The sequence below is a fragment of the Oryza sativa genome, chromosome 5 (assembly GCF_034140825.1).
Source record: "Oryza sativa Japonica Group chromosome 5, ASM3414082v1".
In the NCBI taxonomy this organism is placed as follows: Eukaryota; Viridiplantae; Streptophyta; class Magnoliopsida; order Poales; family Poaceae; genus Oryza; species Oryza sativa.
The window spans coordinates 17,215,727-17,231,106 of record NC_089039.1 but is presented as its reverse complement, the minus strand read 5'-3'; the positions used below and the strand labels follow the sequence as shown (position 1 = coordinate 17,231,106).

Sequence of the window (15,380 nt, the reverse complement as noted above, 5' to 3'; positions counted from 1 at the left end):
GATCATATCCATCGTATGTGGTGCCATTCCTTGCTAGCTGCTAGCTCCTGTCCATCCATATATGTCGATCGATCGGCTTAATTCATTCATTCATTCTGCAGAGAACTAGAGAAGAACTAGAGAGAGAGGCCAAATTAAGATCTAGATAATTAAGCAAAGCAAAAGCTATATAGAATTATAGATTAGGTTGCTTTCATGAAAGGCTACTCCAGCTAATAACTAGATCTAGCTGTGTGCGTATGTACGTCGCCGTCGTCGTCGCTTCCGGATAGATCGATCGATCGAAACACAGGCGGCGGGCCGAATAGAAAAATGTTGGGGCGCCTTGCCTTTTCTTTCTTTTTTTATTTTCTTTTTCCGATCGAAGAAGATCATTGTTTATTTGCGAGCGGGGTCAACCGTACGAAAACCGGTACTATCTGAGGGAGGGCGGATCGATCATGAGGAACGAACGAACGTGGTTATCTACTTATCTTTATTAATTAATTATTAATTATCCATGGAAAGAAGAAGAAGAAACATCGAATAATAAACTTGCTAGGTAGGTACTTATATATAAGTATATCTCGATGGATGCCGACAAGTTGGAGATTTTGATAGCAAAGCAAGCTATGCCGGCCAGTGTGTGGCGGCTCTGCTGGCCGGATTCGTTGCATGCAGAGAGATCGTCGACGGAAACTCTTTCAAGCACACACTCAGCTCTTATACGTCGACTAAATGGTTATGATAATTTTTTTGAAGGGAAAATTGACGAGATATGTTAAATAGTCCCATATTAGCTGTGGAAGGGTAAGTGACCTAATATATAAGTGGAGGAGCCCATTACCTTATTTTGGGATGGAAAAGACCCTTTACGATCCTACGAGATATACTAATATATAATATATCACTCCACAAACATACAATTTAAAATTCAACTTCTACAAATTGTAACAAAAACAACAATTTTGACTGTGAATATACGTGTAATAGTTAAAGTTTAATTTGTTATTTTTTACAACTTGTAGAAATCGAATTTGATCTTTGAATGTTTGTGGAGTGATAAATTACATATTAATCTATCTTGTCAATTTTTTTTAAATTTTGTTATAACCATTTAGCCGATATGTAAGAAACGGGTGGACATGCATCTAAGATTATACAGATAGAATCTATCTCCAGATGGTCTATCGCCATGTATCAATCGGACATGGCTGTGGCATGCACTGTACACTTTGTATGGGCCGGATATGGGTCCCTAATCTTGTGAGTCGTTTTAGATAAGATTGGCTTGGCTCTGCTGGCTAGGGTTTAACCTATATATGCATGTCTATCTATATTAGTTTAACATATATGAGTGGGACGAATGGTACATGAGGGCAAGCACCATCAAAGGCATTTCGTCATTCACAGTTGCCGTGGGGAGAACATCTTCTGAAGCAGGCCTTGTCTACTCCAAGTCCATTTCTCCAATATGCATTCCCTCTACCGTAGGAAGAGACTGGACGCCAATTTGATCGCCATCTGGTGTCTGTAAGTGCTAGACTTGAACGTGTTAATAAATCACTATACCTATATGTGTAGCTCATTTGATCATCCATTGTTGGCGAGATGAATTACGTGGAAGTCGAAGAGTTGAGAAAGCCTGTCGGCTACCTAAACCCGTGCAGGATAAGTCAGCCAAACCACACATACATGCTAGACGAGAAGAAGCTACCAGAACACATCAAGGCGATGACTCCCGAAGAGAGGACAGCTTACATAGGACAATGGCATCGGGAAAAGTTGCTCGATGTCGCTTCTTACGTAGCTATAGCGCTTGAATCTACGCAGGACAAGGAGTGTGTTTATGCCCCATGTGCCTTTGAGTAAGTTTTAATATCCACTAAGAGTATATACATATAATCACGGTTTGACTAACAATTTCGTTTGCAGCGACCATTGGATAGTCTTTCTTCTATATCCAAAGTACAATGAAGTCATCGTCTTGGATTCTCTCGACAAAGACATCAAGACATATCAGGAATTTCTAAGAATTATCGATCTGTAAGTTATATATTATCATGACGTGTTTTAATCTTTGAGGAATGTAAATTAATTATATCTGCAAATAGTGCATTTAAAAGGTATTACCAGCAAGGCGGATAACGCATAAACTCAAGAGAACGCATATACGTCCGCAATAAGTGGCCGGTAAGTGCATGTAGATGCCAAACAGTACTACTTAATTTTCATAAATGCCTGTGTGTATCCATTTAATAACCTAATATACCTTATAATTTATTGATGTTGAAAGTATCACAAGCAACCAGCGGGAACCATAATATGCGGATATTACTGTTATGAGTTCCTAAGGGTTAATGGGAAATATTGCGCGAATTACGACGAGGTAAGTAATACACACTTGTTAAATTAGTCGCTAACTTGTATTATTGCGAATAATTTCCTTAATTTGTCGTGATCTGATGCAGCTTCCAAAATTCTCCAAGTCTGAAAGAGAGCTCGATGATAAATCCATTCAGGACTTTCAGCGGGACATGTGCTACTTCATCCACCATGAGTGCGCACATCAGCTTGGGAAGTTTTTCGACAAGGAAGGAGTTTGGGGCCTGCCGGAGAACGAATCCCTATCTAACTGGAGCAGGAGATTGCTAGGGTTTTGTAATACATTCAAAAATGTTATGTCGTCCATCAAATTTTGTCAATGTACATATAGGTGCTTCGAAATTATATATATGTATATTATTCTGCTTCATACTCCATGTGTGGCTCTAAAATACGCGAAAGAGAATATACTCTATCGATAGCTCGATTAGTTATATCATCCACGTGTGACTCTGAAATACCCACACAAATAAAAGAAAAAAATACTATATATAATAATGTTTTTAATTTTTTTTTAAAAAAATTTGCATCTTCACTGGCAGGTCACGTGTCAGAATTAGGATGGTCCATATCTTCGTTGTCGGGCCACGTGTCCATCCACGGAAGCCTTAGGTCATTTTTCCTAGCGTGCCACGTGGCCTAAAATATTGTAAGCCGCCAGCAAAGAAATATCTTCTCTGGCGGCCGTCCTAAGGCTACCGCAAGCGAAGATACTTCTTTGCTGGTGGCTGGGTTATGTCCGCCGCCAACGAGGAATTGTCTTCTCTGGCGGCCTTCCTAAAGGTACCGCCAGCGAAGACATGTCTTTGCTGGCGGACGTTCCTTTGTCGACCACCAGCGAAGATATATTTTGGCTGGCGGTAGATAACCGCTAGCGAAGATCTACATTTTCAATGGCCTTTGTTTTGTGGCGGCTGCGATTTCCGCCAACGGAAACCTAAAATGGCCGCCACGAAAGATAGCTTCCGTAGTAGTGACATAAATATATATTATTTGGTTGCAAGGAGCATGGCGACATTTTTGCACATGAAAAGATTGTGTTTGGTTGATTACATAAAACTGCAATAGAAATGGTTAGGAATGATGTAACCTGTTGCAATTCAAGGATAAAAATTTCTAAATCCTACATATTTAATTATAATAATTCATTTTGTCTATTTAATTTATACACTAATCATAAATTGTTATTAATATAAAAAAGTTCCTCGGTATGCGATTTTTCTCGTCCTGGCTACATGAATGCAATTTGCACGAGATGAGCCTAATTAACTCGAATGCGGATGCGGGCTATCAAAGATACCGTTGTGTCCCGATTGCTCTGTTCCTGCTATATCGATATTTAGAAAAAAGGGTCGATCATCAGAAAAATTAACGCTATTAGTATCGATGGAGAGAACATTCTTCAGAGCTGTCAATTTATATTATATTTTGACTTCTGAGGAGTTTTAGAGCTGCTTTCTAGCTTCTTGATCCGCTCTTGTCACAATTATCCAGAACTGCTTGTGTCAGTTTCACCGTATGCATATCCTACCTCTATTTCATTTCATATTATAAGTCGTTTTAACTTCGGCCAAAGTCAATCTTTTTAAGCTAAGTATTTTCAATCCAAAACAAATATATTATGAATATATATTCAATTATCGATTTAATGAAACTAATTTGGTGTTGTAAATATGATTATATTTGTCTAGAAACTTTGTCAAAATGACTTGTATTCTAAAAGCAAGTTTAAGAGTATAGCCAACTACTAGTTTCAAATCATCTATAGTCAATCCAATAGTCAATTCATACAATAGTTATCTATAAACATATACTCCCTCATTCTCTAAATGTTTAACGTTGTTGACTTTTTAAAACATGTTTGACCGTTCGTCTAATTCAAAAACTTTTGAGAAATATGTAAAACTATATGGATAAATAAAAGTATATTTAACAATGAATCAAATGATAGGAAAAGAATTAAAAATTACTTAAATTTTTTTAAATAAGACGAACGGTCAAACATATTTAAAAAAGTCAACGGTGTCAAACATTTTGGGATGGAGGGAGTACTACACTATTAATACCTGGTCCCACCTATCATACACACATTGTCTCTTGGTGTTCGTGCTGCAGCTGACTTACAAATCTGTAGCCCATTACTATTCTCTCTCATGTTTTATCTTTTTAAAATATGTTTATAGCTGGCTTATAGTATGCTATTGTAGCTGCTGTGAAAGAGTACTGTATAATCTACTAAAGCACACGTTCAGTTTGAATGCTTCACTGCTACTAGGATGCAAGTGATTAATTGACCAAACATTAATTAAAGCTGCATGTTGCGTAACCCCCACAATAAATAGTCACATGAATGTGCAGTTAATGTCAATGTCAACTAAATAACTGTACACACAAGAGTGAAATTAAACACATCAAACAAACCCAAAAAAATAATTAATTAACACAAAAAAAGAGAGAGAAGAACTGTGAGAACTGATCTTACATTCTTTCTCATCACCAACAAACAATGTTATCTACGTGAAAGTCATCCTTCTTTCTTCTTCTTTTTCCGTTTCTGGATGATCGTCGAATTTAATTAATTAATTCGTCACACGGGACAATTGTCTGTCCTATTCGTGTCGTCTGTGTGATCCGGCGGTGGCGCGACGACCTGCTGCTGGCCGTCGTCGTCGTGCGGCGCGGTGGTGGGACACGGCGGCGCTGGAGCCGGCGGCAGGACGCCGGCGCGGCAGAGCGGGCAGGTGGAGTGGAGCTGGAACCACATGTCGACGCACCGCGCGTGGAACCGGTGCCCGCACCGCGGCAGCAGCCGCCCCTCCTCGCCGTCGGCGAACTCCGCGATGCAGATCGCGCACTCCAACACCTTGCCGCCGCCGCCGCCGCCGCCGTTAGCGTCAGCAGCTGCAGCATCGCCCGCGCCGCCGCCGCCGTCGCCGGAGTTGTCGGAGGGGGTGGGAACGTGCACGACGAAGACGGGCAACGCGGTGATGGCGAGCTCCATCGCCTCCCGGTCCCGCGGCTTGGGCGACACAGCCCGCGACGGCGCCGCCAACGACTCCGCGTCCTCGTCGTCGCCGCCGCCGCCACCGCCCGGGACGCCGCCGTCGCTCTTGCCGGAGAAGAATCGCCAGAGGTAGTAGTAGATGAGCAGGACGACGAAGACATTGAGCCCGACGAGGCTCGCCGTGAGCTGCCGCCCGCTCGGCGCCCACCGCTCGCCGCCGCTGACGTCACCCCCCGCGCCGCCGCCACCGTCCATATATCTAATCCACAAGCTAGCTAAGCTGCCGAAAGATCGTGCTACGTCTAGCTTAGCGAACCTTGTACTACGTTTTATACGAATACGAGCTAAGCTAGCTAGCTAAATTAAAGAGTAATTAACAAAGGGTTGAAAATGGATTAGGACTTAGCTATATGCCAGGAGAGGAAGGATTAGTGGGTGTTAGTTGTAAACCGGCTCATGCTGAGATGCTAGGTCAAAAGAATCGATGGCCTCTACTGCATTGCAAGCTTAATTGGCTGATGACTCTTGGCTACGCTGGGTGGGCAAAAAACCATGGGAATATATATGTATCTTTCTGAAAAAGAGCTTAGAATCTATCTATCCAGCTTGATCAGGAATTCAGAATGGACATATGCATGCATATGAACAGAGAATATAGAGATATTGCAAGTGGGTTTTGTTTTTCCCATCTCGCAGTAGTGATGCATCAATTGCAGATTTTGCAAGCCCGAAATCAGGTACGCGTCGCCCACAGGGTGCGATCGATGGGTGCAGATTTTTCGCGCGGAACACTGAACTAATGCACAGACATTTTGGCTTATGTTAGGAGCTAGGTTATACTTATAGCTGTTAGGACCTTTCTTTGTACATAAGCGTACAGACATGAGAGGTTTTGCTATCTCTGTAAGTTAGTTTTCATGTTATAATACTACTACCTCCATATTTTAATGTATGACGCTGTTGACTTTTTATCCAACGTTTGACCATTCGTCTTATTCAAAAAATTTATGCAATTATTATTTATTTTAATGTGACTTGATTCATCATCAAATGTTCTTTAAGGTTTAAGCATGACATAAATGTTTTTATATTTACACAAAAATTTTGAATAAAACGAATGGTCAAACATTGGTCGAAAAGTCAACGGTGTCATACATTAAAATTAAAATATGGAATGAGTACTTATCATGAATTGCTAGAAAGAAATTGACCTTCATGCTATCTTGAATCCTCAATGTTATCAGCCAAGCACACTTATTGTTATACAGTAGTACAGAAACCCTAGTCGGTACTGGTTCTGCAACTGGCACCATAATTGCGGCTCTGATGAGTACACTTATTTGTGCCAAATCAGCACATATTTGAGACCTACGAAAGAAGAAAAAGAAGAAGAGCTGGCTCGAAGCTCCTCGTCACCCCGGATCAATCACATCACTGAATCAATATTGTTGGCAACTTTTTTGACAAGTTGACAAGCACGATTGCAGCACCTTAAGCCTTGCGGTGATCCTAGAGTCGCCAACCACCTCGATCTAGCAAAGAGCTAAACGTAGATGGGTTTTGATAACTAAACCGGCTAGTGGAGCCGATTTCTAGATAACTACCCGTCTCGTGGTCAAAACGGAAGGTTTTCAGGACAAATCTACAAAGAGATGTCACACTCTCACAGCGGCGGCGGACGGTTTACAGCACAAACTGACAAAGATGGACAAACTAAGAGAAAACTAAAAGCAATATGAAAAACGATTCGATTGATTGATTGTAGATTGATTTTTTACAATGAACCTGCCATGTCCCTTATATAGGGTTGGTCTTGCCTTCTACAGGCCCTCCTCCACGTCCAACTCGGGATAGAAACTAAAGGAAACCCAAAACATGCCTTCCCGAGCAAGGAAACCTCGAGACCCGACGAAACACAGTCGGACTCGGACCTGCCGGTCAGACCGGCCACATACCGCCGGTCTGACCGGCCCTGAACCGGCGGTCTTACCGCCCAACACACGGCGGTCAGACCGGCCCACTCAGAGCAAACCGGTAGACTTCCAAATTTTGGCAATCTTTCCTATTTTAGTGCTAGGTGCCAAATTTGGGTGTAAACACATGCCCCCCTGCCTTTTTGATGAACAATATGAATCTAAAATCATAGAACATGTTTTGGTCTTAGGACGATAATCCAATTACCGGCCATAGCACCTCCTAAGCGTCTTGCCAAACGCTCGGGAAGTATTTCTTCAAGTATTTCCCGTTGATTGCTCACTGAAAACGCTCCCCTTGAAGTGTCTCCAAAAAGTATGCGTTCCCTCGAACAATGCCGCACACTCGATAAGGACCCTCCCAACTAGGAGACCACTTACCGAACTCCTTGGATCGAGTACCCAAAGGCAAAATTGTTTTCCAAACCAAGTCTCCAACTTGAAACAACTTTGCTTTCACCCTCTTGTTGTACGCCTTGGCCACCCTCTTCTTCTCTTTCTCTATCTCTTCCAATGCCTTCAAGCGCTTGTCGATGACTTCATCAAGGTTGTCTCCCATCAACGTCTTGTAATCTTCACTTGACAAATCATCTTGCTTGATATAACGAAGAGAACCAAGATTTACCTCCACCGGTAAAACGGCTTCTTGACCATAAACCAACTCAAAAGGAGTGACTTTAGTGGCACCATGTCTAGAAATCCTATGCAGCCACAATGCTTCGGAAAGCACCTCATGCCACCTCTTTGGGTCTTCCTCAATCTTCTTCTTCACTAACTTCAGCAATGTCTTATTACTCGACTCGGCTTGTCCATTAGCCTGAGCGTACTAAGGAGAAGAACTCAACAATTTAATACCATAAGATTCGGTAAATCTCTTCACTTCCTTAGACATAAAATAAGCACCTTGATCCGTAGTTAATGTTTGTGGAATACCGAATCTATGGATAATATGCTTCAAAATAAAGTCAATTACCTCCGTATGAGTCATATTCTTCAAAGGCACGGCTTCGGCCTACTTGGTGAAGTAATCCGTAGCAACTAGCACGAACCTATGCCCCTTTGATGATGAAGGATAAATTTGACCAATGAAATCCAAAGCCCATCCTCGGAACGGCCATGGTTTGATTATGGGATTCAACACGGCGGCGGGTGCCAATTGAACATTGCCGAACCGTTGACAAGCCTCGCATCCTCTATAATATTTGAAGCAATCATCAATCATCTTCGGCCAATAGAACCCCGCTCTCCTAAGCAACCAATTCATCTTGTGGGCCGATTGATGAGTTCCACAAATTCCTTCATGTACCTCTCCCATAGCCACTTTAGATTGATCTTCATCTAAGCACTTCAACAAGACACCATCTATATTTCGGCGATACAAATCTCCATCAAGCAATGTATATTTGAATGCTTGCCGCCGAATTTTCCGATCAACCTTAAGTTTATGATCTTTCAAATATCGAATCAAAGGAATTCTCCAATCTGCTTCTGTTCCCTGGGTACAAATATCCGAATTCACACTTAATTCGGCCTCTAAATTGATTGAAACGTGCCCCCAGCGTTCTGCCCAGAACCGGTCAGACCGGCCACGCAAGGCCGGTCAGACTACTCGGGGTCGCTGGTCAGACCGGCAGCATGGGGCCGGTCAGACCGCCCCTAGTCACCGGTCAGACCGGCCGTGCAATGCCGGTCAGACCACCGCTGGTCTCCAGTTTTGCCAATTTCGCACAAAGATTTAAAATCAAGCACCGGCTCTTCTAATCTCAGAAATAATCCCTTCTTCACATGATAGCCAGATGCTTGTTGTGCCAAGTCATTTGCTCTAGAATTATCATGCCTAGCAATATGTCTAATAGCAAAATTATCAAAATTGGCAATAATATCTAAACATGAATTGAGGTACCTATTTAGTGATCCGTCCAAGCATTTGTAGACTCCGGCGACTTGTTGCATCACCAATTCCGAATCACCAAAAGCCTCCACGTATTTAGCTCCAACCATCTCCATAACTTGTAAGCCGAATAATAAAGCATTGTATTCAGCTTGATTATTTGTACAATAATACTCCAAACAAACCGATGCTTCATAACACATGCCTTTAGGTGAAAACAAAACTACCCCTATGCCTTGACCTTCTTTGCAAGAAGAACCATCAAAATAAATCTTCCAAGGTATAACTTTAACTAAGCAAACCTCTCCCTCATAAGCAATATCTATATGATGGTCTACTATAAAATCACATACAATTTGGCCTTTCATAGATTTCAATGGTTCATAAGCCAAATCATATTCTATCAAAGCATATGCCCACTTGCCAATTCTTCCACTTAGAATTGGGCTTTGCAACATGTGTTTAATAACATCGACTTGGCAAGCAACTATGCATGTACTAGATAAAAAATAATGCCTCAATTTGGTACAAGCATAGTATAAGCATAAACAAAGTCTCTCTATAAAGACATTCCTCGTTTCAGCATCCAAAAGACGGTGGCTCAAATATGTAATGATATATTCCTTGCCATCTTCCTCTTGCGTCAAAACGGCACCAATGACTTTGTCTTCGGAGGCAATATATAACCGAAAAGGCTTTCCGGCTTTAGGCGCTCGCACAACGGGTGGAGTAGACAAATATCTCTTCAACTCTTCAAACGCCTCTTGTTGTTTTGCCCCCCAAGTGAAATCGGCTTCCTTTTTCAAACGAATTATAGGAACAAAAGCATCAATTTTACCCGCTAGGTTAGAAATAAATCTCCTCAAATAATTCACCTTACCTAGGAACTTCTGAACCTCCTTCTTGCATGTCGGCGCTTTGAAATCACGAATCTTTTCTATCTTCTTAGGATCAATCTCAACTCCTCTCTCATGCACTATGAATCCTAAGAACTTCCCCGCCGACACACCAAAATCACATTTAAGTGGGTTCATCTTTAAACCATACCGGCACATCCTCTCAAAAGCTAACCTCAAATCGGCTATGTGTCCTTCCATACCATCCGATTTGACAACAATATCATCAATGTAGATCTCTAAGATAATACCTAGCAAATCATGAAAGATCAAATTCATTGCCCTTTGATATGTTGCACCGGCGTTCTTCAATCCAAAAGTCATAACAACCCACTCAAATAAACCAACAAATCCCGGGCACCTCAAAGCCATTTTGTACATATTCTCTTCTGCCATAAAGATTTGATTGTAGCCGGCATTACCATCTAGAAAGCTAATCACCTTATGACCCGAGGCATCATTAATCATCATGTCGGCTATAGGCAAAGGATACTCATCTTTGGGAGTGGCTTTATTTAAATCTCTAAATTCTATGCAAACTCTAATCTTACCACTCCCCTTCTTCTCCACCGGGACTATGCTAGAAACCCACTCCGCATAACGACATGGCCTAATAAACCCCGCCTTCAACAACCGATCAATCTCCTCTTTGACTCGGTCATATAGCAAAGGATTAAAACGACGAGGTGGTTGCTTATAAGGCCTAAAACCCGGTTTAATTGGAAGCCGATGCTCAACAAGCTCACGGCTAAGACCCGGCATCTCACAATATTCCCATGCAAAGCAATCAACATATTCTTTAAGTAGCTAGATTATCTTAACCTTATAATCGGCTCTCATATTTTTGTTTACAAAAGTCGGCCTTGGTTTAGTTCCATCACCTATGTCTACTTCCTCCAATGGATCGGCCGATGTAAACCCTTCTCCAAGCTTTTCCACTTCATCAAAATCTTAAACAGTTTCACCAATATCGTTCTTTGTAGACCGATATTCTTGCACCCTCTTTTGTAACCACTCTAAATTAGCCTCCTTACTCATTATACAAATTTACATGGCTTAGCCGTGTGACACTAGCCGGCTTTACAGAGATAGGTACAAATTTGCCATCGGAGATACTAATAAAATCATAGCTAGAAAGATCCCTCCCCGATAAGCATTGGATATTCCCATGACGCCACTCAAAAGTAGCATCGGCCATTGCAACCTCAGCCGATGTATCCGCTTGAACAATTTCAACATCATCGCCGTCCCATTGAATTAAACATTGATGCAAGGTAGAAGGCACACAACAATTGGCATGAATCCAACAACGACCCAAAATAACTTTGTAGTTACCTTGTACATCGACGATGAAGAAAGCGGTTGGTAGCGTCTTGTTTCCCACGGTGAGCTCCGCCGAAAAGATACCCTTTGCCTCCGTTGGTTCACCATTGAAGCCATTGAGAATCATGTTGGTCTTCTTCAACTCATCATCCTCACGCCCCAACTCCTTGAATAATGAGTACGGCATCAAGTTAACGGCGGCACCTCCATCCACTAGCATCCTACAGACCGGCTTCCCATCAACATGTCCTTTGAGATAGAGAGGCTTCATGTGACGGTTTGACTCATCGGGCTTCTCAAAAACCATGTCTTTAGGACCCAATGAAAATTGAGCAACCTCGGCTTCATCCATAGCACAAAACTCCATAGGCAACATACATACCATATTGATATCCATGTCTTCTTTTGGAGATGATTCACCTTTATCAACCGATTGCTCCTCCTTCTCCTCTACAACAATCGGTTTTTCCTTCTCTATGGATTTATGCCTCCATACCGGTGGTGGTCGCAACTCATTGAACCTTTTATCTCTTTGCTCTTCACCTTTTTTCTCTCTTATCTCTTAAGCCCGAAGACGTTGCAACCTTCTCTTTTGAGTAGCCGTTAAATCCTTAGGCATCCACCTAGGATTCGGCTCTGTTCTAGGAGGTAAATAATGTCCTCTATTGATTTTGCTTGAAGACGATGAAGCCCTCACATCGCCCTTTGCAATTCTCCTATCAAACCGGTCCTAGAGCCCGGTCAGACCGGCCAGATGCGCCAGTTAGATCGACATTTGGCGCACGGTCAGATCGGCCTGAGGCGTCGGTTGGACCGTCGTCGGGTCGGCGGTCAGACCGGCCGTATGGTTGCGGTCAGACCGGCCAGGGGGCCTGGTCAAACCTGTAATACCCCGAGTTTTAAATTAATATATCTCGCGGAATATTAGAGCAAACGCGCAAAAGTTCAACTTTTAAACCATTGTTCGTATAGGCGATCGGGAACCGTGGATGCGTAGAGCTCGCCGAGCAGTGCAAAATAGACTATAAATTTATAGTAATCGGAGTCCGAACGAAGTCCCGAGGATTGAATAGATGTGAGCTGTTAGATCTTATTTAGTCTCTTTATATAACCAACCAAAAAAAACAAACGAAAAAAAAAGAAACAGGAGCGATTCTCCTGTAGCCCTAGCCGCCGCACCTCCTGCGCTCTGCCGCTGCCGCTGCTGTTCCTCTCTTCGCCGGCGCCGCCGCTGGTGCAGCCGTCGCCGGTCGCCACAACCGTCGTCGTCCGCAGCCGGTCGTTGGTGAGCTACTGTTGCTTCTGTTAATTTCCCTGCTGCTGCCGAACCCTGCTGTTGCCGATCTGATCTCTTCCTTGCTGGTCGTGCACGGCTTGCTGTTGCTGCCGATATTCGTTTCTGCTGCTGCTGCTGTTGGCCTGCAACGAACAGGAAGGACGGAGAGAAGGCAGAGAAGAACAGGAAGGAAGGAAAGAAGGGGAAATTTGATAGAAGAAGGGAAATTTGGGGAATTTGGTGAATATTTCCAAATTCTTCGTTTTTCTTATACATTAGTACTGCTAGGTAATCCGTTTTAGTCTATAGTTGTTTCTAATTTATATTTAAGGCGATCTGTTTCCGGTTTTTTCGAATTTATTTTATATTGAACGCTAGGCTGAAACCGTATTTTCAAATCTGGTATTAAACCATCAGGAATCAGGTTAGTTGTCCTAAATAAAGTTTGTAGTCATTGTCAATATCTTTCCAACGGTACTAGTTTCACTCGATTCCGATAAACGGTTTAGGAGAAACAGCAAAAACAGTACTGCTGACCGGGTCCAGAAATCAGGACAGCAGTTCGTTTTTCCTTAATCTGGGATTTTCAGAGGCATAATCTGTTTTTTGCTCAACATGAAAGTTGTAGACAATTTTGTCTAGATGTCCGAAGTTGTATTATTTGCTAGTTTCCGTTAGACGGTTTGTGAGTTACTCATAAAACAGTAATGGAACAGCTATAGGTTATTTAATACAAATCGGTAAAAGGTTTATATGTTCTAGGTTTCGATTTTAGTAAATATCCCTTGTAACCATCGTTAGTTGAATATAGTGATTTATGCGTAGTTTTGCTCCACAGGTGTGGAGTGTTCCAACGTTGGAGGAGTTGAGTCGGAGTATCGAATGAGTTAAGGCAAGTACAAGACGGACTTATGTGATGGACAAAACTGAGTTGTTTTGTTTGGCTTTACTTGCATAATTATTATTCAATTGCTTGTTATTACTGATTGTATGGCTATGACGTTATGCTACTTATTCGTGTTTCGACCCATATTCAAATTCATGACGTTATTCATGTTTCATTATTCCGGATGTTCTGTTTACATTATTCAAGAACCATGCGTAGCCATGGGAGTGCAATTTGGATCTTTATTCATGATCCTTGAGAAGCGCTGATCACGCTTGCTCGGCTTACCGGTAATGCTAAGAGGATATTCACACCTGCCCGGGAGGGAACTACTATCTTTTGACTTCTTTGGTTTAAAAATAAAGTAAATCCAACCCTTCATGTTGGTTTCTTAATGCATAAATCATGCGTATGTTTTACTAGTTCAAGATTGTACTTGCTGAGTATTCTTTACTCACTCTGGTGTTTAATTTGGTTTTTAGGTACCTAATGACATCGATCGGCATGGGGCGGGAGTAGCACCCTTGGACTACACATTATTATTGCACACAATTGAAATTAGTTTTAGACTATAATTTTTGCTCAGCATAAGTTTTGCATAGAACTTGTAAAGGTCATTTAAGGTTCTGATCCTTATTTTTCACGTGGGATTTGTGGAGCTAGGATGGTTTGGATTGTGTGGTTTATATCGGTATTGACCTTTCTTATAACTGCCTGTCGTGATGTCCGTATTTTTAGGGGAGACTCTGCCGAAATTTCTAATAATTTTAGGACTTAGTTTTTGAGTGTATTTTGGTGTGGCATTCTAGATACGTGGTTACCTGGGGTGTTACAAAACCGGCCGACTGCGATGAGCTGGTACCGGCTTCGGACTTTTTGCTTGAGGACTCTCCAACTTCATCTCCAGAAGATATTGGCACATCATGAGACCCCACTTTGATGGTAATTACTTCCGAAGTCCTTGCCTCCACCTCCCTTCCCTCCTTTCTTCATTAGCCCGGTTCCTACCATAAAACCGGCCATTGTTTGGTGAAGCCAAACGCTCATGAATTGGCCTTCTTGGTCCTCCCCACCCTTGGTTGAATTGCATTGGAGGTATATGGTTGAACATTGGCGGTGTTGCCCCCAATGGCATATAATAAGGATAAGGATAACCCGGCGGCGGCATTGAATAAGAACTCCATGACATGTCTTGTGGATGATGATATGGAGGTGAATGCGATCGTCTCGGTGAATGACCAAATCGCTCCCTAGGAGGTGATCTTGGTCTTTTTCCTTTGTTGCGAGCCTTCTCACCACCTTGCTTCTCATACTTCTTCAAAAGCATATCAAAAGTCACTTTGGTCTTCCTAGGGGCTTTAGAAGTTGAAGCTTCATTCTTATTCTCCTTCCAAACACCATCCTCCGGCTTCTTTGGCACTATCATCTTAGGTCTTGGCTCGCCAATGACCACTCATTTTCCTTTAGTAGATTCGGCTTGCTCCGGCCGAATCAACACCTTCTTATCATTGAAATTAATCGTATTCACCGGAAAAGGATCATGATCAAGCTTCATCTTGGAGCCATCGGTGAACTTCAATCGTCCTTCATCTATGCCCGATTGAACCTGTCGTCAAAACACATTGCAATCATTAGTAGAATGAGAATGAGAATCATGCCATTTACAATATGCTCGACGTTTTAACTCTTCTTGAGATGGTATGACATGGCCTTTAGGTAATCTAATTTGTTTCTCTTGTAAAATATAATCAAAAATCTTATCACACT

The 15,380-nt window shown here is 42.2% G+C and overlaps 1 protein-coding gene and 2 long non-coding RNA genes across 4 annotated transcripts; 2 read left to right on the top strand and 1 right to left on the bottom strand.

The window, feature by feature from the left end:
- Positions 1-1,575: 1,575 nt before the first annotated feature.
- On the top strand, positions 1,576-2,876 carry LOC136356746 (uncharacterized). The gene is made up of 5 exons (XR_010741683.1): positions 1,576-1,847; positions 1,915-2,025; positions 2,094-2,172; positions 2,276-2,368; positions 2,451-2,876. It is a non-coding gene; the product is annotated as an uncharacterized lncRNA (long non-coding RNA).
- Positions 2,877-4,951: 2,075 nt separating this feature from the next.
- LOC136356658 (E3 ubiquitin-protein ligase Os06g0535400-like) lies at positions 4,952-5,623 on the bottom strand. The gene has a single exon (XM_066310900.1). It carries the CDS (start codon positions 5,621-5,623, stop codon positions 4,952-4,954), a length of 672 nt encoding a protein of 223 aa, XP_066166997.1.
- A 6,954-nt stretch (positions 5,624-12,577) lies between these two features.
- LOC107280877 (uncharacterized) lies at positions 12,578-14,403 on the top strand. Of its 2 annotated transcripts, XR_010741748.1 has the most exons (4): positions 12,578-12,736; positions 12,884-13,015; positions 13,566-13,619; positions 14,096-14,403. It is a non-coding gene; the product is annotated as an uncharacterized lncRNA (long non-coding RNA). The 2 variants fall into 2 exon arrangements; XR_001545840.3 differs by lacking the exon at positions 13,566-13,619.
- The last annotated feature ends 977 nt before the right edge of the window (positions 14,404-15,380 follow it).

Excerpts from the sequence above, each read along its gene's own strand:
- LOC136356658 (XM_066310900.1), bottom strand. The coding sequence starts at position 5,623 with ATGGACGGTGGCGGCGGCGCGGGGGGTGACGTCAGCGGCGGCGAGCGG.